Source organism: Dermacentor albipictus, chromosome 6 (assembly GCF_038994185.2).
Source record: "Dermacentor albipictus isolate Rhodes 1998 colony chromosome 6, USDA_Dalb.pri_finalv2, whole genome shotgun sequence".
NCBI classification, from domain to species: Eukaryota; Metazoa; Arthropoda; class Arachnida; order Ixodida; family Ixodidae; genus Dermacentor; species Dermacentor albipictus.
The window spans coordinates 88,456,872-88,479,238 of record NC_091826.1 but is presented as its reverse complement, the minus strand read 5'-3'; the positions used below and the strand labels follow the sequence as shown (position 1 = coordinate 88,479,238).

Genomic DNA, 22,367 nt, shown 5'->3' with positions numbered 1-22,367 from the left:
AATTACGGGCCCAATTAAAATCTTAAAAATTGGCGTTCTCTCCTTGTTTGGAGGCGGTATGCGGAATGTCTACAAATTTTGTTTGCTAACCGGTGAGAACCAACTAGGGCAATCGGCTTACATTTGGAGAACATAGGAACCTTGTTATGTGCGACCACCCCAGATAGTGCTCAGTTTGAAGGCCTTTACAGCCAATCACTTAAGGAAGCGTTCCGGAGCTTAGCGAGTGCATTTTACGAATCGCGTACAAAGTCGCGCAATGTCTTGAAACGAGTCAAAGTGGAACAATACTGACATTGTAAAGTTACAGACGATATCTTATGATATGTGTGCGAGACCAAGCTGCAAGGGTTAGTCATACCTAGAAAGTGATCAGAATCGTTATGCGGCTCTCTTGCGCTGTATGTTTCCCAGGAAGTGTACCGAAAAGAAAAATACTTTACATCAAGTTCCTTTCTTGGGCACATGTTATATTTACAGGGCGGTCGCGCTTTCACGCTTATGGGTTAATTGTGAGCTTCGCAACGGACTACTGGACTCTCGTTTTCTGCCATTTTTAACCGTTCCGTGAGGTACAGTCGAGTGAAAAAAAAAAAAATTTGCGGACGACGCGAGGGCATGCCAATTGAACTCTGCGCGACACATGCTGCGCATCAACAGCCGATAAAAAAGGCGCTGGGACAAACATGCCCTTTATCTGTTCGCCGACATGCTAAATTTCGTTTCCTCTGCGCCACACTATTGTTTTTTTTTCTCGTGCAACGCGCTCTTCAGCGACTGTGGCGACGTGCTTGTCTCGACAGCAGTATCATTTTATTTGATATTGCTGATAAAAGCTGAGTGCCACTGTGGTGATATCGCTCCGTGCCGCTGGACGGCACGCTTTGGATGAGAACGAGCAAGTAGAAAAACCTAGAAAAAGTAGAAAGTAGAAAACCTCGAAAAAGTAGAAAGAGGATTCGTTTTCGTACTTCTGCTACACTTCACGGAAAGTGTCGCACTGCCAGCTGGCGCGAAAACGTCGTCGGGTGTGGGCTCGAGTGGTCTGTAAATTTTACTGTCGACGGTACACTGCAGCTGTGGCCCACGGTATTGGACGGCCGGCTCGGCTGCGGGAGGTACATGGTTCCATCACCCCACCGGACACCTACCAATTCGTAAGGCCGATCCACACGACGGACCAAGTCCGCGGGCCGCTCGGTCACGTGATGCGACGTCACGGCCCGGCGCGGTCCGGTCCGGCGCAGAGCACATTCACACGGCGGACCGCATAGCAGACAGCAGAGCAGACCAACCAGCTACACTCCCGGCCAGAGTGTTATCATTGTTATCATTCCGGCTCGAGCGCCAAAAAGCCGGGAACTGCCCAACGAGGTATACAAAATGAAAAAATCTCCTCGTCGCTCCAAGAGGACACGGTGTTTAAAAAATATGTCTACTGCACGCACGTGTAGGCGGAACGGCGGACATGAAACTACTGGCTTGACTGGCTTTTGCTGAGCCGAAAACTAGATTAGATTTGGCTGACGACACTCAGTTGCCGGACAACATTCGTTGGCTAAGCCAAAATCGCTGTGGTTTGCATGCGGTCCGCCGCCAAAACGAAAGCGGGAAAAGCCTCGGCGATTTGTTGGACCGCGAGGGCCGCGGTCTTGCGCGGGCCAACGGCGGTACGCAGGAACTGGTGGCGTCTTATCACGTGATGCGCGCACCGCGGTCCAAAAGAGCAATTTGGTCCGTCGTGTGGATCGGCCTTAAGACAGGCGGAAGCATTCCCGCGGGCCAGGTGTCCGGCTTTCGGGTGTGTGCCTCGCGTTAGCGAGGTTCTTACAGTCTTATATGGTTGCTCTCCAAAAGGGAAAAAGACAAGGTGCACACAAATTTCAAAAAGGAGGTTTGGGCTGCTCCCAGAAAGACATTTCCCATGTGACGTTCCCATGAACCTATTAGGTGGAGACATTCTCGGGTCGGGGGACAAACACGCCTCTCCAAGCTCTGTATTTCGAAGCATGTCGCTACCGAAACCGTTGCATCGCTATGTTTTGGTCATTGCCTTTCATCACTAGAATCACGGTGTGCCGGCTGCCCAGTTCTTGTCGCGCAAATAATTCTTTTTTTACTGCTCAATAAAGACCCCCCCCATTTTAGGGGAAGGAAGGCGGAGGGAACAAGAGAGGGATGCCTTTCAAAAAGGGAGATGGTAAAGGATGCAAAACATTATATGCCCATTAACTTGCTTTCAGTATTGTATAAAACATTCACCAAAATAATTTTCAATAGAATAAGAGCATCGTTTGACTTCAGTCAACCTAAAGAACAGGCTGGCTTCAGGAAGGGATACTCGACAATTGGTCGCATCCTCGTCGTCAATCAGGTAATAGGGAAATTTGCAAAATACAAACATCCTCTCAATATGGCTTTAACAGATTATGAAAAGGCATTTGATACTGTAGCGATACCCGCAGTCATGGGGCAGTGCGTAGTCGAGGAGTACAGGAGGCATACGTGAATATCTCGGGAAATAGCTACAAATATTCCACACCTACCTTGATGCTCCACAAGAAAAGCATAGTTGCCTATCAAGAATGGGGTCAGGCAAGGGGGCACAGGTTCTCCTATGCTTTTAACTCCATGTTTGGAAGTATCCGAGCTATCAAACTGGGAAAGCTTTGGACTGAGGATCAATGGTGAATATCTCGGCAACCTTTGGTGTTAAAAGACATGTTTCTTGCCGCAATTGAACACTCGCGCCGCAACACTCATGCCGAACACTTTTGCCGCAATTGAACACTAGCAAGCACCAACTAGGCCAGCAAGCAGTTCTGTTGCAACCTTTGGTATGCACATGGCACTGTCCTGTTTAGCAACACTGGGGACGAATTACAACAAATGATTGAGGGCCTTAACCGCGGAAGTGTATGAGTGGGGTCGAAGTTTATTATCCAGAAGACAAAGTTGATGTTCAGTAGCCGATTAAAGGAACAAGAGTTCAGGATCGCCAGTCAGCCTCTAGAGTGTGTGAGGAATTACGTTTACCTAGGTCAATTAGTCACGTGCAACCCTGGTCACGACAAGGAAATTTACAGAATAAAAATGGGTTGGAGCGCGTACGGCGGGCACTGCCACATCCCGACTGAGAGAAAAGTTAAAGGAAAATGAGAAATTTACCAAATCGTAGGAATTGTTTCAGAGGTAACCCATACGGGTTCCTCGAAAAAGAAAGCCTCACAGGTAATGAAACGTTCTTTCTGGTCTGACGTGAATTTGCAGATATTTCTAGATATTCGTAGATATTTTTGTAGAACCTTTAGGTACTTTTCTTCAAGTGTGAAGTTTTTCTTCCGAGGAACCCGTATTAGTTTCCTTTGTAGCAATTGCTACGATTGGGGAATGCCTTATTTTACCTTTTTTAATTACATTTCTCCACCTTGCGGGATTTCCCAGAACTATCATGTCGAAAAGGAAGGTGTACAATCACTGCATTCTACCGGTACTAACATACGGGGCAGAAACTAGGGGACCGACAAATAAGCTCGAGCCCAAGTTGAGGACCCTGCAAAGAGCGATGGAACGAAGAATGCTAGGCGTAACGTTAGGACGAGAAGAGATTGGTATGGATACGAGAGCAAATGGAGATAGCCTATATTCTAATTGGCATTAAGAGAAACAGATGGAGCTTGGAAGGTAACGTAATGAGCAGGACGGATAACTGGTGCACCATTAGTTACACAACGGTTGCCAAGAGAAAACAAGCGCTGTTGTGGATGGCTAAAAACTAGGTGGGTTGATGAAATAATGAAATTTGTAGCCAGAAGTTCGAATCAGTTCGCGCAGGGCAGGAGTAATTGGAGATCGCAGGAAGATGCCTCGGTCTTACAGCGAACATAAAAATAGGCTGATGATGATGATAGTGGACTTCCAATCTTGCGGCACCTGCAAACGAAACGGCATGATTTCCACATCTTGCTCTCACTCCAAGAAAAACACACATGAGGTCTGTATTTCATTGTAATTCCTTTCATTCAGTTATTGTAGTGTGTTCTGGCATCGCGGTACCACTTTTTCGGTGCTGTAATGGGCTTAGACATGTTAAATGAACCAGCTAAAATCTTTCAGCCCATAAGCGCCGACTGTGTTATGGAGGCTTTAGCAGCAGAGTGCCTAGCCATTTAGTAGGAGAGGGGCGTGGCGGCAGCTGAATAAAGGCTGTTTCATCACTAAACAGCTACATTTCCCTGAAGGATAGTGAATGGGTGCGATCGGTATCTCTGCGACTAAAGCACTTGCCGCGCTACTAACTGGTGGACGACAGCCGCCAGCTTGTTCGATGGGCTCATGTGCGCGAGCGCAGTCGCCGCGAAAACCAGATTCTTTTCACCCGTGATAATGCATGCTAAGGTAAGTGTCGATCTCTGCCTTTATTCTAAGTTGTAACCGCTGTCAATCCTATTCAAGGTGAAGTAAAGCAGGGCGCTCAGTGCCCACCAGTGAATTAGCTCGTATTGTTTAAGACGCTGGAGATGTCGTCATATCTTGTTTTGTTTTACGTATGTGATTGTGGTGAAAGCTACGTATTAACAATGAACACAACTGTGCATTTGGCGACCGTTGTCTGCCGATTACAAATCGTCGTCCACTACGCTCTCGCGTAGAAGCGTACAATAGGTACAGGGACTAATCTGACTCCGAACGACCGGTGGTGGTTATGCTCCATAATTTCTTCCCAAAAAATTGACCTGTTTTCCAGCCGCAGAGCGCTCAAAATCGCTGCAGGGCGTCCAGGGCTCCTCTATTTAGAACTTTCAAAGCCGGCAAAGATTACTAGTGCCAGTAACAATTTCGCTGTGCCACACTCTTGCCATTTCAGTTACCTGTCATGTAATTCGAGCTGTGCCTACCTGACACTGTGCATTCCGATTGTAGAGGCCGCGAGAGCGCGCGTGGCGCGCGCACATGTAGAGGCCGCGAGAGCGCGCAAGCACTGTCCGAGTAACCCTGCACGGTAAGTTTGTGCTATCATGCCGTCACCTCGATCAAATGTAATTACAAACTGCAACCCGAGTGTGGGCTTGACCGGTCTGCCACAGACACAATAACATTTGAGCTATATCGCACTCGCGCTTATTTTATACACACGAGCGACATGCTTCGCCCCACAGCTCGTTCGACGCAACCAAGATAGCGGACTCCGTGCTAGAATCGCTGTTGAAGTATCAACACTCGAGTCGGTGACATCCCCTCTACCATCATTAGTTCCGCGCACCATGCGAGGCTCCAAATGCGTGTCTCAATTTAACACCGCTACTAGCAGGAACGCCGCCAACTAGACTAGGGAAAGTTAGCTCTGTAGGAAATCCTTTCGCAGCATATCGCCTATTGCCACCCACGACAGGCACAACCGAGAAAATATTTTGAGATTTTAGTAACACTGTAAGCGTATTACACCCAAAATCGACCAATTTCAAAGGCACTTCAGTTTCATTTTAACGGGCAAATATTGTTTTCATGCGCGCACTTGTGTTATTCTAGAACGGGATCCTTTTCCGCCTGTTGATGAGGTCCTGATGCTGTTCTTTTCATTGACCCTACAGCCATGGCAACATTATGTACGACAGACGCAGATGTCAGCATCCTCACTCCGAACTACATGACCTTGCTTCAGAGCCTATGCACAATCACCACGCCGAGCATTAACGATGTGACCGCTATATTCAAGGAATTCCGCCGTTCTTTGGACGCCAGGAAGCCCAAGCATTCTTCCGCATCAACCTCATCGTTGTCGACTTCATCCGGTACTTCCAAAAAACGTGGTGGCAAGTCCGGTAAGGAGCTCCCTTTTGTTCGTGGATTTACATTTTCGCCTAATAAGGCAGGTAATAGGGGAACCAAAAGCTGGGCAAGTTGGTATCATGATTGTCCGAAGAGACTTGGCGCAGAACACACAACGTGTATCTGTCCACTTTTGTGTCGTATTGTGCGTTCTGCTTCAATTGCTGTTACATGGACGTTCTCGAGCGCAAGTAATACAACGTAGACGTAGCCAAATACCGGATGATATATCCAAAATCAGCGTTGGGAACGAGATCTCAAATTAAATTCTGATATATAGCGTGCCAAAACGTTTTCATTATGAGGCACGCTGTATCGGGGGACTCTCGATTAATTTAGACCACCTGGGGATGTTTAACGTAGCCCCAATGCACGCGACGTGGACGTTTTTGCGTTTCTACCCCGTTGAAATACAGCCACTGCCACCGGGATTCGATCCCTGGACCTCGTGCTTAGCAGCACACCACCACCACCGCTAAGCCACCAAAGGGGGCGGGGGCGACATCTCGCGATCGTTTGCTCAACAACGTAACACATCAAGAGTGCCAACCGTTCAGTTAAAATTGCAGAGTACGACGTAACTCTTTGGGCCACTTTATACCTGATGCCATGCCATTTTAGGCCTCGTCTGAGACCTTAGTAAAAATTAGTCCCATGGTCAGATTTTAGCGCGGGTCCTACGGGGAAGAGCCAGGTCGCCCTTAGCAGTTTTTGAAGGTGTCGTAGCTGAAATAAACTGCGAATTGACTACATCGTACATACGTTTAAAATTTGCGAAGTGATATTTTGAACTCAAACTGCAGTGTATGCTCAGCTCGTCTGGCAGTCGGCTCGTTGGAAACACTGAATTCATGTGCGACTGTGGCACGGATGTATAATTAAAGTCAGCTCAATTAAGTGATAAATAAAATATTGTATTACTAAAAAGGGCAACTCGGGCAAACACCTGTTCAAGTTGACACCTTTGTGGCATAATTTTCTGCAGCCAGCTGCTGTGTTTTCAGCCTGTCAAAGCTTAGTCAGTGAGGTAAAGTATCGGTTTGCTTTTAAACGTCACACGGCTTGCCTCCGTGAGTGTGCAGTGTTGTGTTAAAATACGAAGCATCAAGCGGCAGACGCTAATAGCGGCCGTCACGCAAACCTAGAGTAGGATAGAAACTTAGGGATGTTGGTAGTTCGCGTTAACACAAGAACAGCGCTGGTGACGGGGGCAGATGGACACAGCGCTGTGTTTGTGTCCCTCCGTGTTTGTCTTCCTTCGTCTGTCTGTCTCTCCCGCTGTTATTTCAACTACGGCAGAAGCTGTTCCCTACTTGTTGTCGTCAGATGTAAGTATGCTAACTTCCCCCCAAAAAAGGTAAGAGGACTTTCATAAAGGTTGTGATGCATGCCAGTGATCGTTGCTCCATTTTTATCCACTCATTACATGGCTTTTAAATTTTTATTTAAATTGAGAGCACCTGTAATTGTGGCGAATTAAACACCTGAAATCGCGCCTGGCCGGGCCAAACAGACATTATTTCAATAAGAGTTTTGTCATGTTTCACAGAGAATGCGTGAAAAACTTGACCATAACGTCAGCATTCGCTATACTTAATGTCATAGGTAACATCAGAAAGTGTTAACTGCTAGGTATGGTTGAACAGCCTTTCAATTGGGTTGTCTATCGTAATTTGTAAGGTTTCTTGTGAACGAACATAAAGAGCATGTCTATCTTGCGGGTGCCGACACGTCTTATGGTTTATGTTAGCGGTTAGCGTCAGTTTAACCTTCGACTTGTGAGGATATTTTCTTACTTGTTTTTGTGAGTGTGCTCATCACGTCTTTTTTATCACCGATATAGGTTAATCGCGGTGATGGTGTTCAAAAACGGAATACCGGACGAATTCGTTTCACGATGAATGCCAAAGTTGCTGCATTTAGCGTCGAAACAACCAGGTGACTCATCGCATTGCCACCGCAAAGAGGCGCGAGTGACCTACGTGTTTTTATATATACATATAGAGATAGATGTGGATAGATAGATGTGGATAGATAGATGTGGATAGATAGATGTGGATGGATGGTTGTGGATGGATGGATGAATAGATAGATGTAGATGGATGAATAGATAGATGTAGATGGATGAATAGATAGATGTAGATGGATGAATAGATAGATGTAGATGGATGAATAGATAGATGTAGATGGATGAATAGATAGATGTAGATGGATGAATAGATGGATGTAGATGGATGGATAGATAGAATAGATATATAAATGTGAACAAGGTTCCCACACCTGTTAGCTTCTGCACAGCATTAAAGCGATTCTAAACAGTAAATTTTTGCCATTCGAATCGGCACATACACTGTGGAACACGCGCAGCGTTAAAGTTGGCGTCAGAAGTTCGTTCAAGAGCCGCGCATACCCAGTGATCCAAGCTGGTGCAATGGTTGGTTTCAAGCCCGGTCACCTCGGCATAGCAGCCCCATGCTCTACTCATTATGCCATGAGCTACCCAGTGGCCCAATTTGATGGGCAAATTGTTAGACCCAGTCAGACGAGCAGAAAGGCCGACAGCAAAAAAGCGTGTGAATGCGAATCGCAATAGTAGAATATGCACATAAAATTTTACCGTGCAGTGTTTTCATTGTCGTGGAATCGTCACCGGTCGTCTTGAAGTATTTCCTAAAGAAGTGTGGGATACGAAGTAGTATCAAAGAATATATCTGAATCCCTACCGGCTCGCTTTGGCGGTGGCCACGTCATTTGATCACGATAAGCGGGCTGCCCTCTGTCTGCCTTTTCTCTTGTGGAGAGAGCGCAGACCAGGTTAAGTGTGATGCTCGTTCATACTCGGTACCCTTGAGAACATCGCAGTCGCCCCGCAAAGGCAGTGATATCGTGGGTTCTTCCTTCACTTTTCGCGGGCTTTCAGAAGGATGCAGAAGAGAGAAATATTACATAATAATTGATAACTTTCAAGCTGCTGAATGTGACGTTTCCTAAACTCCCCATAAATTTTTCACAGGAAGTTTTGCCTTGAAGGTGACCTGTGAAGTTTGGTAATTATTGTTCACTAGGCAAAAAAAAAATCAGACGCAGTACAAAAGAAGACACTTGCTTGACAGATTAGTCAACAACGTGCTTTCGTTCGCGTCTTCCTAGAGTTCGGGTTATTTTTGAGCCATGGCAAATGTTAGGTGTGGTGGCCCCCTGCATCTGGCGTCCGAAGTCCTGATCACCGGTGCTGCGATGCTTCCAGCTGGCCGTGGGGGCGGCGATAGCGATGATGCCGGAGGCGGTGGCGAACGCGGTGGCGGTCGCAGCGATGTCGGCTTCGAGCGTTCCTGCACGTGGGAACCAGACAAAAAGCGCTGTTGGATCATGTCCGACCTGGACCTGTGGAACCGCATTCTCTCCCGAGACTGCGTCGAACTACGCGAGAACAAGTGGGGCGAGCTCACGCTCCAGGGCTACGAGTGGCCTGAGAACAGTGTGGAACCCCGCGACATGCTTTGCGCCTCACTGCTCATCCATCTGCTGCTGCGGCAACACAGGTGAAAACAAATTTGTCTCTACGTTATTGTGCAATCCAGAGAGAATTTTCGTAAGCAAATGTGCCCTCGTCAAGATGGCACCTTTATATTTGTTTGCCTTTTTTTTTTCGTCTTCTCTCCAGTGTGCGCACTGACAGCTAGTACACAATTAGTACGTAGCGTCTCGTGCAAGTTTCTGCGTGTACTTCTCAATACATTTCATTCGTGAGAACCAGAGTGAGTTACGGCCGATTGTAGTGTACGCCACCCACTGAAGTGGCACGTAAGTGACGCCACGTTACGGACACCTTTTGAAGCTGAATGAATTGGTTTGTTTATTGTAATTTACTGCTACTGAGACTTGATGCGGGTTCTTATACCACCTCGCTTTAAGGCGAAGCTTCTTTTACCTCAGTGATTCGTCACTAAGCACCGAAAACGCATTGCAAGAAAGCCAATTACACATTTGCGCAGAAAACTACAGTTTACCTTCACACTACCGAGCCAACGTCGACTGGCGGGCTGGCGGGTCAATGACTGATAACGGTGCGAAGACACGAGCTTAGCAAGAGTAGCGCAAGTTGCGTCGGTTGTGCATGACACCATCCCTGCCGTAATTAAATGAGCTTCCCTGCTTATCGGAGAGAGCAAGTGCGCGCGAATGCGAGCTCGTCTTAGGATCTCGAGAAAAAGAATCTGACTCCCTTTCTTAAAATAAGATGGTTGAAGGCCACGCCATCCAGACAAACTGTACACATACGCATTGCATTACGCCCGTTACACATGGAATCCTGGCCGTCACCACTGGTAGGCCGCAGGTGCTCCGCACTACAGAAGAGGCAGCCGTGTGCGAACGTAAGCACGAGCTTGATCGTGCCCGTAATGCCGATCCCGTGTGTCGGCAACGGCAAGCAGAAGCCATGACGTAGACGCTTGAGCAGTCGAGGTTCCTGCTGGTCTCGTCATCCTGAGCGTGTGCATCAGACCGAACGCGCCTCATTGTGACGCGGAAACGTTCCTGGCAGAAACAATGGCGACCTTAAAGCCACATAGCACGCCGATCGTCATGTGCGGTGAATTTAACATCGATGCGGCGAAAGAGCATGGCGATGAATTGGGAGTTTGGGGATAGATCGTTACTCGTTGAAACTGAAGACGCTACAGAGACCCACGACGCAACACCGGTTCTGCATTGATCTCACGGTTTGCAGGCAGGCTGCGTCGATGGCAGAGCCACTGTCTACCACAGCGATCATAAGGCAATACTGTGCAAGTGCGGAGTCGTCCCTGAAAGCGTGCGTGTCTCTCCATTCAACTTCAACGTTCAAAAAATACAATCCTCAACAAGCAATCAAGTCACGTATGCCTATCACCGGGTAGCTCAGCATTTCTTGGGCTCGTTGCGTGGTCATTGGCTGTGGACTTTGATTCAGTTTGCATTGGGCGAATGCTTTGCGTTCAACCATATTGCTTTGAGAAAGTGGTTTTGATTTTTTTCATGCATCTTTTCACAACACTCGGTGCTTCTCAATGCACAGCAGATCGCTCGGGCTCTTCCAGTGCGTCGCCCTTCCTGCATGTATGACACTGCAGCGGTATCTATCAACTTCGTGGTATTGAAGCGCGTGACCTGCAGGTCGGGAGAGTTGGCCGCTCGAGGATTCGCCACGTCGGCTCCACGGCGGAGTTCTTCATGACGGACTCTCTTCTTGGGTATTGTGGTATCGGCGTTTATTTGCAGTACCAGCGGCAACGAAATCCGCCAAAGAAAAGAAAGAAAACATGCGCAGCTTGTGCACAGCGCAGAGGAGGAGGGGATAAAAGTTCACTTGAGAGAAAAAAATGTAATACTGAATGGCAAAAGTTCCGGATTGTCCTTGCTTTTGTCTCACGCCAGTGGGGAAGCCCTCGGTCTAAGGCTGCTGCCGCCCGCCTGTCCGGCCCAAGAACAGTAGTAGTAGAAAACTTTATTTGTTAATGATGTCCCAGAGGATGCAGCCCTCATTCCAGAGCCACATTTGCTACTGCTATCCGGATGGCCCGGTCAACCAGGTATAGCTGGTCGATTTAAGGCTGTGCTGGAAATAGTGGCTTCCCACTGGGATGGGCATGCGTTGGGTATTGTAGGAAGGCCGGGCGGTTTGGAGCATTCTCACGTAGAGTGGTAGAGGTGTTGGTGTCCTCCAGAGAAAGGACATTTGTCGGAATGCTGGGTGGGGTAAAAAGTGGGGCGGAGAGCAAGGCTGGAGAACGTATTGGTTTGGATCTGGCGCCAAGCGGCTGCATCTACACATTTAGCTTCACGCGCTGCCAACCAAGGACGTCGCGGCATTCGACTGTTCGGCGTCGGGTTATGGGATGAGGCAAACATTTTCGAAACGGAGAGAGCCCCTGTTACCACGCTCTCCTGTGTTCTCGATACTTGCTGCGATTCTCCTAATTCGGGGAATAATCATGTCCAATCCAGAGCCTTTAGGTAGAGTCCAATCAGTGATCACTTCATCTGCAGTGGTCATATAGCAGTTTTACATATTTCGTGAGAATACAAGCGAACATTGAACATTCCTTTTATTCAACCATAAAGGTTATTGCCGCTACTATGCTCTTCCATAGCCAACCTACAGGGAGGAAGCCACTTGCGTTGCGTGTGAGGAACCTCATTGAGGAAATGGGCGTTCCACTCCTTGAACATTGTCCTATGACTTAAACGAAACTGTTACCGCCATGGCAGTGGAAGCTCAGACTGTAATATGTCGTTTGTAGATGTCACGAAACATGCGCCAGAGTCGAATATTAAAATGCATTTTTTAGAACTCCAGTGTAAGTATACTCTTGCACTGAGTTTTACGCGGACGCTTCCATGTCAGATGCACGGGTTTCTTGCGCAATCATCGGCCGATCTTTCTCAGAACCCGGCGCACTGCACCCGGAAACAAGTATATTTACGCAGAAGCCCATGCACTATTGTCCGCAGTGAAGTGTATCATGAAATCAAAACTTCGAAAAAGTCATATTTACAGACTCTCTAAGCGTCGTAAAAGCCCGAAGTGACTCAGTAAATAGAAAAGCCCTATACTTATTGAGCTCTACTCCATTCGGTGAAGAGCGTACGTATCTACCTAGCATATCATTATATGCTGGGCACCTTGCCATAAAGGCATCGAGGGTAATGTTTTAGCAGACCAAATGGCCAGATCAATTGCATCGCAAGCTACTCTTACCGCTGCGGTCCCTACTACTGACCTGAAGCCTCTATTGCGAATGAAGCTGCGGAACAACGCTTGTGGGACGCGGAAATAAATAAGCTACACGTAATCAAGCCACAGTTAGGTTTGTGGCCTTCCGCAACAGTCATGCCGTCAGCCTAATGGTGCAAAGGTTCTGCGCATGTTCAATTCGCTGCCCCTCCGTCCTAATGTTTCCTCATAATAACAAATGGATCTAACTCAGCGCTCAATTTGAGGTGACGCAACAAATTTGGGAAATCATGCATTTGACACCTATGCTCACGTTTGTTTGCGCACTTGTACATGCAATGAGTGTGTAATTTACACGCGTGTCTACATGCTCTGCAAAAGATAGACGGGTGCTTTGTAACGGAGACGCGTGCTACGAAACCGCGATGAGGCTTCGGTTTCAGATAGAATGCGCAGATTAAGTGGCATTGTTGGGGCATATAACTACCATCCGACTAGATCCGCAAGATTATTTGTTCAGGTTCTCTGAACAGGAAACACGGCGCGGTGATTCAGTGGCTATGGAGTCATGCCGCTGATAGCAACGTTGTGGCGGGAATTCCCGCCTTCAGCAGCCGCAATGTTATGGGGGTGAAAGGCGACAATGCTCGAGTACCACCTTTGAGTGAACGTTAAGTTTTTCCCAGCGCCATCTAATACGGCAGTCCATCTGCTCCCATTGAATTGCTTTTGGAAGGGACAGTGGCCAATCGGTCCAAGAGCTAGACAAAATAATTTGTTGGGCTTCTCAAGAACAAGAACCAACGTCTAGGGCACGAAGCCGGGATTCCAACCAAGAACTCCATAACACATTTTTCTTAACGAATATTTCTGTCCATTATACCTGTGAGTATAATAAGGATAAATTGGCGTGTTTCGAAACTATCAAGCAGACATCTTGCATATTGTGCTCTGTGAAGCCCTTGCTGCAGGAATTCGGTCATAGTTTCTAAACTCTTGTCGGTTGATACGAGCGTCTTAATGGTGCAGGTGCGTGACTTCAGTCTCCTTGGACATGTCTATAACCACGGTCGAAAGGCACGTCATCTGGCACGTCCTGAAGACTGGCGGAGTCAGTATCAAGTGTCTCACCTTCAAGCCCTTCTTCCTTAATCTTCTCGGTCTGGTGAGTGCTCGGGAAAGCCCGCAAGTGTTTATGGTTACGTATGTTGGGAAATTGGACGACAGTGCCGCTATTGCTGCTCCCGAACACTGCTGTCCATTATCTCACCCTTTTGCACATGATGACGGGATGGGCGAAATAGAATGTTGCATGTGAAATTGCCAGCGCATCATCACGGAGACAGTATTTGACAAATGCCAGAGAAGAGCAGTTCTCTGTGCGTGTGGAAAGTGCGCTGTTTCAAATGGGAATAAACTAGGGGCACACGGATATGAGCACACAGTTGAGCTGTTTGCGTTTTCGGTAACGTATAAGATAGGCCTAGTTGTTCTATTTTATTTAACAGCACGAAGCGAGACAATGGGTGGCAAATAAGGGCGAGTTAGACAAGCGCTGTTTTCGCCTGGGACTAGCAATTGTGTGCATAGATTAAAGTGTGGGGAATGAGGTTACTCTGTGATCTACCGGCTGTTTATGCATCGCTGTCATGCGAGCACGAAGCAAAGGGAAATTGTGGATTTGGGCATGACTGGATCTTTTTGCTCGAGAATAAAGCAATGACGCATGTGACGATAGCGTGACAACGACTGGTCGACAGTGACTATACATAGTAAGAACTGACACAAGGCCCATGGATTGGCGGTATGGGCAAATCCATAGCGACAAACGTGAAATTTCCGATTCGAAACGTCCGTAAGTCTGGATTGGCCAGTGCTCATCCGAGGCCACACGGTGTTGCATCTCCGAAATTTGCATACAACCAGACAAACGTCCTTTTTCTCCGTTCTGGTTCTGCTAGAAAATGAGGGTGAGCTAAGCAAAAAAACAAGCTATTGCTTCTATACAGTTGATCATCAGTTTCTCGAGTGTAGGTAAAATATAGTCAATGAAAGAATTACTACAGATGCTGTTCACACCAACGATACCAGTGTGAATAGCCTATTGCACATCAGTGTTTGCAGAGGCGAATTAGTTTGAGTAAGAGCGCTAGTGTATAATATGAAATAGCACGGTACTGCTTTCAAAGTGCCACTGCACAAGACTGCGCAAGACTCTCCAGTTGTCATGCGATCGGCTTCTGCTTCACCTTGCTTTCTTGTCACCCCAGATGACATCGATCGAGACGACGATGTGGTCCGAGGCGGTGAGCGCCATGACGAACCTCAAAATACTCCACATTTCCAGCATTTACATCTGTGCTGAAGTCGCGCGTACGCTCGGCGGCTACGTGGAGCATGCCACTGCACTCCGTACACTCCTGATTGTAGAAACCAAGGTGAGTATTCCACAGCCTATACTAAACCATGTTTACAAACTTAAGGTAAGAAAAGGATTTTCTAAAACAGTATTGATAAGCAGAGAAAAGGGAGTTGCATTCAAGAAAGCATGCTACAAGTGAATATGTGTTCCATAAGCTCGTAAGATACAGTGGTCAATGATATCGGTGTGTAGTTCAGTGGAAAATAAGAAACACTTGATTTGTGCAAAGATCCACTCTGCGCACCTTCCAATTACTCGGTATGGTGCAACATCGCAATCACTGTCAGAAAATCTCCCGAAATAGCAATGACGAATACACTGGATGTTTAGAGTGCATGAGTTTTCACAGATGTAAGTTTCAGGTGTTCGTATCGTGTACATGGCCGGCACTGGCTATTGATGAGCTGAAATGCTCTGAAACGTCCAGGCACCTGACACAGACGCTGGCGTGTTCCTGGACTTCCTGTCTCGTAACCGGACTCTGGAGGTTCTGTGCGTGGAGCTACCTTTCCTGATGGCCCGCAATGGCCAGGCCCTTGCAGACGTCGTCCGAAATCACGTGACCCTAAACAGGCTCGAAGTAAGGATCACCGCAAGATTACTTTATAACTCTTGGCACTAGCCAAGCGTAAACTGCTGGCGTCACGCGAATATTCGAAAATCTCGGCCAACGCATGACATTCCGCCTATTAAATTTGTTTCCCAAATCGAATAGTTACTAATTGATTTGGTTCTGCATTGAAATTGTAACTAGTTGAACATCTTGATAGTTCTGAAATACTTTTCGAATACTTCACGTCGTGTAGAGCACACAATCAAAACTTAACTCTTTCGTCAAAACACGTTTATCCCATATACAGGGGAAAAAAAACATATAGGAATGTACGTCACTGAGTGTCATGTTTTTCCTAATATATGCTCTCTCGTAGTAAATAACGTTGTGACATGGCATAAAGCAGTAGGAACAGTTCCGTTCTAAATATGGATGGCGCAGTCATGACGCATTTATTTTATCGTGCTTGTAAACACATACATTACAATGAATACAAGACTTCTTTTCTAAGCTTTTCATGATAATGCTTGAGTACGTATGCTCTGAAAATCCCTGAATTCGGGAACAAATGGCCTAATTGTTCCGGCCTTTGTGCTTCACCCATACTGCCTTTGTGCATTTGGCGATGCAGGTTTATATAGTGGAGTCTGAATGATGTCAATGTCGAAATTTTAAACATGTTTGCTAATTGTGAGAAAGCTGTACGTAATTATTTTTTCTACGGTGCTTGCAGTCAAATCACAACCAACTATTCCGAGTTGGTGCACATAAGCTGACTAGCAGTAGCACCTACTGCTGCTGAGATATTCAGCTGGTGCTCTGCTTTACGGATATGTGCTCCACTATAAGAATGCATTGATGGAGTCACTGATTACGGGCGGGCTAATAGTTTGTTTCACGGGTTAATGCGCCCATTGATTGTCGACTGATAAATTGAGTGACTCTTTAATCGGTGCATTTAGTTTCGCAGCAGAGCCTTAAAAAAAAGGTTCGGTCATTCTGTGGCAGTTCTGTGGCCACACCTTTTGTGCTAAAAGAGCCCACTGCGCTTCGTTTCGCGTCCTGCTGCAGGTCACGGGAACGTTTGACTCGACTCCATCGGCCCTGCTGGCAGCGGCTGTTGTGAGCCCAGCTTTGCGGTCCCTCAAGGTGCAGACGTGCGCGATTCGCGCCGAGGACGTTGATGCTATGGCCTCCGCTTTGACGCTACACGTACCGTCTCGTGCGTGTGAAGGCGAGTGCTCGACAGACATGGCGCCACCTCCGCCGACTAGCCGACTGGAGGAGCTCATCTTTCTCCAATGCGCACCTTGTGGCTCACGTCTGGAGGAAGCGTACGCGAACCTCATTGGAGGTAAGTAGACGACCTCCAGTGGTGCCGCTCCTTTTCAAAGAAGAAATTCGCAATAAACAAAATACCAGCCCCAGCACACATGAGATTGTAAAACGTTTTGGCAGGGAATAGCTATAAAAGGTGTCCCAGCTATTATTTGGCCACAATCACAAGCAATCAGTGGCTGGTGAATGAACCCATTATAGGCAGCAGCGTGACCACACGACAAATGTCGAAACTGGGCTATGTATCCACCAAACAGATCTTTACAGAATACCGATACACGCTAGAATAGCTGGATACTATAGCGCCGCATTCCTCATAGGAGGTCGCGGGTGCGATCTCCGGCCTTCGTGGCTGCATTTTGATGGGGTAGAAATGCAAAAATGCCCGCGCACGTAAGTTCAGATGCATGCTAGAGGAACCCCAGCGTTTAAATTTATTCGGGAATGCGCCGCTACGGCGCGCCCTGTAATGAGACCATGGTTCTGGCACACATAGCATCAGTTTCTTTTTTCAGAAATATCCAACAATTTGAACAAGTTACAAGAAAACGTCATCAAACAAACATCAGTGGATAAGTAGCGTAGCATTGCAATGTGTAAATGTGTGATAAAGCATACATTTTCAAGCTGCCAGCCGTGGTTCCTTTGTGGCCGTGTTTTTTGGCTGCTAAGCACATGGTCGTGGGATTGAATCCGGGAAACGACGCTGCGTTTCGCTGGGGGTGAAATGCGAAAGCACCCGCGTATTTAGATTTAGTTGCGCGTTAGAAAACGCCAGGTTGTACACAGTAACCTGTAGTCCTACGGCGTCCCTCATAGTCAGATCGTGGTTTTTGAAAGTATAAGCTCCGTACAACTTCCAAGCTTGTTTAGATAATTAGCAACGTTTAGTGAAAATGTTTCTGGCTGCCTTCAGTTTGAGTGGTGTAGTAATCCAAATTTACGCTCCATAAGAGGGAGACGCCCATCATAAGCATCGCCATTAGTAAACGCAGTGAACTGACGAAGCGCTGTGTGTATGTACTCATCTATGTGCCATTATTTGATCTTACTTGAATAAGTATAAGTCGGACTAAATTCGCACATCATTGCAATCCTCTATCGTCTCTCAGGAAGTTGGGTCACCCGGGCGAGTATGTGAGGTGTATTATCAACATAGGAGCTAACGGAAAAGGAAAGGAAGGAATAAACTACGAAGAGCTTTCAGACTTCTAACAAACTTCGAGTGATTTGTGAAAGGAAGTCATGTAAGCAGAGTTCTGAGGAGTAAAATTCTACACATCCCCCGCCTTAGCAGCCTTTCGGTCATTTGCGTCGTTCCTACCCCCCTCGAAAGGGTATCGCTGTGTTATCACAGAATGTTTATTCTAACACATGCAGTGCAAGACAGTCCACACGTTATTGAGCACAACAATGCGCCAATTATTGCAGCAGTGTTTCTCGTTACGAGTGAAAGTGGATTTTGTTTTCATGCTCACTGCTACTCTGGACAATGCAAGCCAAAATTTTGACACATGTGATCTTTTTTAAAAATGGAAATCACCATCCTAATCCTGAATGGACACCATGCTCCAAATACTTCATTCATGTGCACTTGTAATCATGCATTCTTTGAACAATAGCTCTATAACCTTCAGCATTTCAAATTCAGATTACAAGCACTTTCCATGGAAGTACTTTTTCGGACTTTCGAATCCAGGAAGACGAGTGCTGTGACCCTAAATCGAAGTCTTCGAATTCCTACAACCTTTGCATGCTTGTACATTGGTAGCCGCAGTCAAGTTATCAAAAAAAAATCGATTTGTTGCAGCAACTTACAGAAGGTTCTCAAGAGCGATACATTGCAAATCACGGGAAACCATACCAGTACGAGCTCATGAACAGAACGTGGCCTTCAGACAATTAGTAACATCCTTTTAATGCCGAACTGCTACGGTCTTGCAATTATACGGAACAGTGTGGAAAAATTAGACTAAATAGATAACAGAAGCAGAGACAAGCTCGAAAACGGATAGGCAACTTATTGTCCCCTGTCTACGAAAGAACTATATTCAACCTGTTAAGTACATATCGAATATGCGAGTGGACGGGCCAAAAAAAATCTGCATTAACATTCCAGTCTAAGACGCTATAAAGCTTCAGCTCTACTTAGACCAATGAAATATGTTTTTACGAGGATGAACATAAATAGGTTGTTCATTTATGTGCATGAAGACGCTGCCTTCAACGTCTCACAGGGTAATTAAAAGGAAGCATGCGAAGGGTATTGGTGAAGGTTTCATAATAGAGGACTTGATAATCAGAACCGAGTTAACACACAAATATGCGTCTGAACTATCTTTGGGTGTGAGGAAGATATATATGCAGAGTTGGTTACGAAACGAGTAGTTACTTATATCTTTTCTACATTCCTGTACGAACAGGAAATAATTTATTTGGTATGCTATGGGGATCGCAATAAAATTTATGTGCAGAGTGATGGGGCTACACATGGGCAGATTTACAGCTGGTGGGATAAACTCAGCAGACTTCTTTGATGGCTTTGTATTTCGAAATACATCATTTAGTTGTTTCTTTGCCAGATTCACTGGTTCAATGAAGCAACTGCTGGCCCCGCTCACATTCAGTTCTCATTGAAACCAATGGCCATTAAAATGTGCGTGTCTAAATGGCTCCGTTTTGCTAGCTCATGAAAGAGAACCAGTGGAGCTCACTGATTTTAATCATCTCGGCTGTAAGTAGCCATTGAAAGGGAGCTATGAGTGCGGTATTCATTCGCAATGTGAGAGTTTCGAATAATTCATCGTACTTTAGAATAGAATCCCTTCAAGCTTACCGTGAGCGTGTGCAATAAAAAGTTTCGCATCAATATTTGCTTCCTTATGTCGTTTGACGGCGCAGGTGTTCTGCTCCATCTGAAAGTGGCCAAGTGCTCCCTTGGAGAGCCGTTCGCAGTAGCCGCCGCAGCCAATCTACTCTTGGACAAGCGGTTGCAGAAGCTTGACTTGGAGGACAACGAGTTCCCCGTCAGCGCACTGTTCTACATAATAGATGCCCTAGAGGTAAATTGCTCTAATTAAGATTATTTCGGGAAGCCTGCTTTGGCGAGTGCATGCTGCACCAGCGCCAAGCATGGAAAAGGCAAGCCGCAAGAAAGTATACATTCGGGTAAATTTGTTATGAATGATTAGCATACGGTACTGCTGTATCCTGGCAAAGCTGCAGGGCTGGTTTTTCTTTAACAGCCTTTATACAGCATCCAATCAGGCCACACGGACACTTCGTGGTTAGCGGATATTATGCCAATCGCAGAAGCTGGCCTTCCCGATTGCCACCATGCTGCGAACACTGCCTATAGTCTCGGAGATCGTGCCCATGCACCACTCTAATTCAGCACGCTCCGCGTTCGGCACAGTTTCCTTGGAGCAGTAATGTCTGCGTGCCTTTGCACTTGGCCTTAAAGGATTTTAAATAAAGTGCGAATCATTTAGCTGACTGTTTAGTAAATGTCACTGCCAGGTGTACATGACTTTTTCAAGAAAGCCAATGTCTTCTTAGCGCTCAAAACCACACGGAAATGCTCTCTGCTGTGCAGGAAGATGCGCGGATGGCAGTTTGGTGCCACGTTTGGGCACGATACTCCCGCATCTGCAACTGCAAGCAAGATCCGTAATTGACCCTGAGAATTGCGAGCCATGAGCTACGGCACGCATAGCTCGCTAGGTAGCCGTTCATCCAACGTTGGGGCACTAGGTAAGCAACAGTATTTCCTGTAAGAAGCTCCACTGGACGGCGCCAGCTGAAGAAAGTAAATTATAAGGATGTCATTTTCGTATTTAGTCTGATAGGAATACTGCGTGTAGAAGCTAAACGTGTGAAAGTGATGAATCGGCGGCGTTACAAACAAACGCAATTCGGATTTACATACATGGCGTAGAAAATACCTAACTCATCTAAAAAAATACCTAGAAATATGAAGAAAACGTTTGGTTTCCAAGCATTTGACCATTTCCGGGCATTATTTCCAGTCCTTTAGGAGCGCACATACACGGGCGACTGCGCGTTCTCAAGACAAGTCGGCATCAGCAGTCGCTATACGTTGCGGCCGCGTCTGTCTGTTCTACGTAGACAGACGTGGCTGCAACACAGGCTCTCAACCAGACTGTAATAGACGCTCGCAGCAGAATGGTTTCTATACTCCGTTTCATATACCTTTCTGAGGTCTTGTTCAATTGGGCATCTTGCACTACTAGAGTATGCCTGTGTAGTTTCAGGCTGAACGTGCAATTATAATTCTGACCTAAATGAGCGCTTACGGAATAAATTTGTCCACTTTTAGGCGCTACTTTTTCCGTAGATTTGACTGTGGTCTAGCCCTCAGATGTACTCAACGTTAACCTCTAAAATCAAGGGGTATTGAACCAGGTCTTTTGTTCCGTTTCAAGGTGGGTAATGACACTATTCACTGCCTAATGCTTTTTGACAAGGCACAAATTTCCAGGCTGCAAAAGTGCACAAGGGAATATTCCACGTTTTCTGCGCGGTCTTTGTTGCAGTGGTCAGTACCCTACGGTAGAACTATAAAAAGAAAAGAAAATTGAAAAAATCTATGTAATACGCATTCTGCCTGTACTGACTCGTTTCTGAATTCATTTCTTGTCGTGGAATCAAACCCCGGCCGCTGTGGCTGCATTTCTATAAATGCGACATGCAAAAACGCCCGTGTAACGTGCATCAGATGCATGTTAAAGAACCGCAGGTGGTCAAAATTAACCCGAAGTCTTCCAGTAAGGCGTGCCTCATAATGAGATCGTGCTTTTTACAAGTAAAACCTCAATTCTAGATTCACTCCCTGTGTTCTGTGCATGTGTAGACAATCATGCTTTATGATTAACTCCCTTTATTCCGGCGTACTCCTTGTTTTTTCCCAACTTCTTTCTATGTTTCAAATTGCTTCGTCGACCATTTTTATTTTATGTGTAGCGTGTATTTGTGTAGTACTTAAGTGCACCGCTACAAAGGCTCCTTAAATATTTCTGGGCCCTACAATAAACATATTTATTAGGACGCCCGCGTGTCCAGTCCACCAAGGAAATATATTCCTTTGCTTCAATCAAGCCATTACCTAGAGACAAACAAGCAGGGGAACAACTCGGTGTGGTTTTTCCGCCAGCTCTTGTTTCCTCCGCTGGGAAAGCCACCGAGACAGATGACACTGTTCAAAACAAAAACAAAGTCCTGTATCAACTTCCCTGACAACAATTTTATCCATTGCTAAAGGATCGGGGAACCAAAGGCTATCTTCATCGTCAAGCTGAGCCCCTATACAGCATTTGCCCACCTTGAATCTGTGCACACCTCGCCCCTCACATGCCGGCAGGTTAAGCCGGAATACGACTCGCATGGTCTTTTCACATAGCCGTCGACGATTAAGCCTTCAAGTGGCTGAAGGGTCCGTCAAGGTGGCCAATCGGCTGCCTCTTCAACAAAGTATGGGGGTTGTTTAT

The 22,367-nt window shown here is 46.5% G+C and overlaps 1 protein-coding gene across 1 annotated transcript in view; it reads left to right on the top strand.

Moving 5' to 3' along the window:
- Positions 1-4,983: 4,983 nt before the first annotated feature.
- Positions 4,984-22,367, top strand: part of LOC139061280 (uncharacterized) — a 35,557-nt gene continuing 18,173 nt past the window's right edge. The window contains exons 1-8 of the mRNA XM_070541004.1: positions 4,984-5,002; positions 5,592-5,822; positions 9,077-9,371; positions 13,577-13,712; positions 14,818-14,985; positions 15,397-15,549; positions 16,594-16,876; positions 19,762-19,922. Of these exons, the coding sequence (XP_070397105.1) occupies positions 5,594-5,822; positions 9,077-9,371; positions 13,577-13,712; positions 14,818-14,985; positions 15,397-15,549; positions 16,594-16,876; positions 19,762-19,922 (1,425 nt within the window). The 5' untranslated portion in view covers positions 4,984-5,002; positions 5,592-5,593. The remainder of the gene's footprint in view (positions 5,003-5,591; positions 5,823-9,076; positions 9,372-13,576; positions 13,713-14,817; positions 14,986-15,396; positions 15,550-16,593; positions 16,877-19,761; positions 19,923-22,367) is intronic.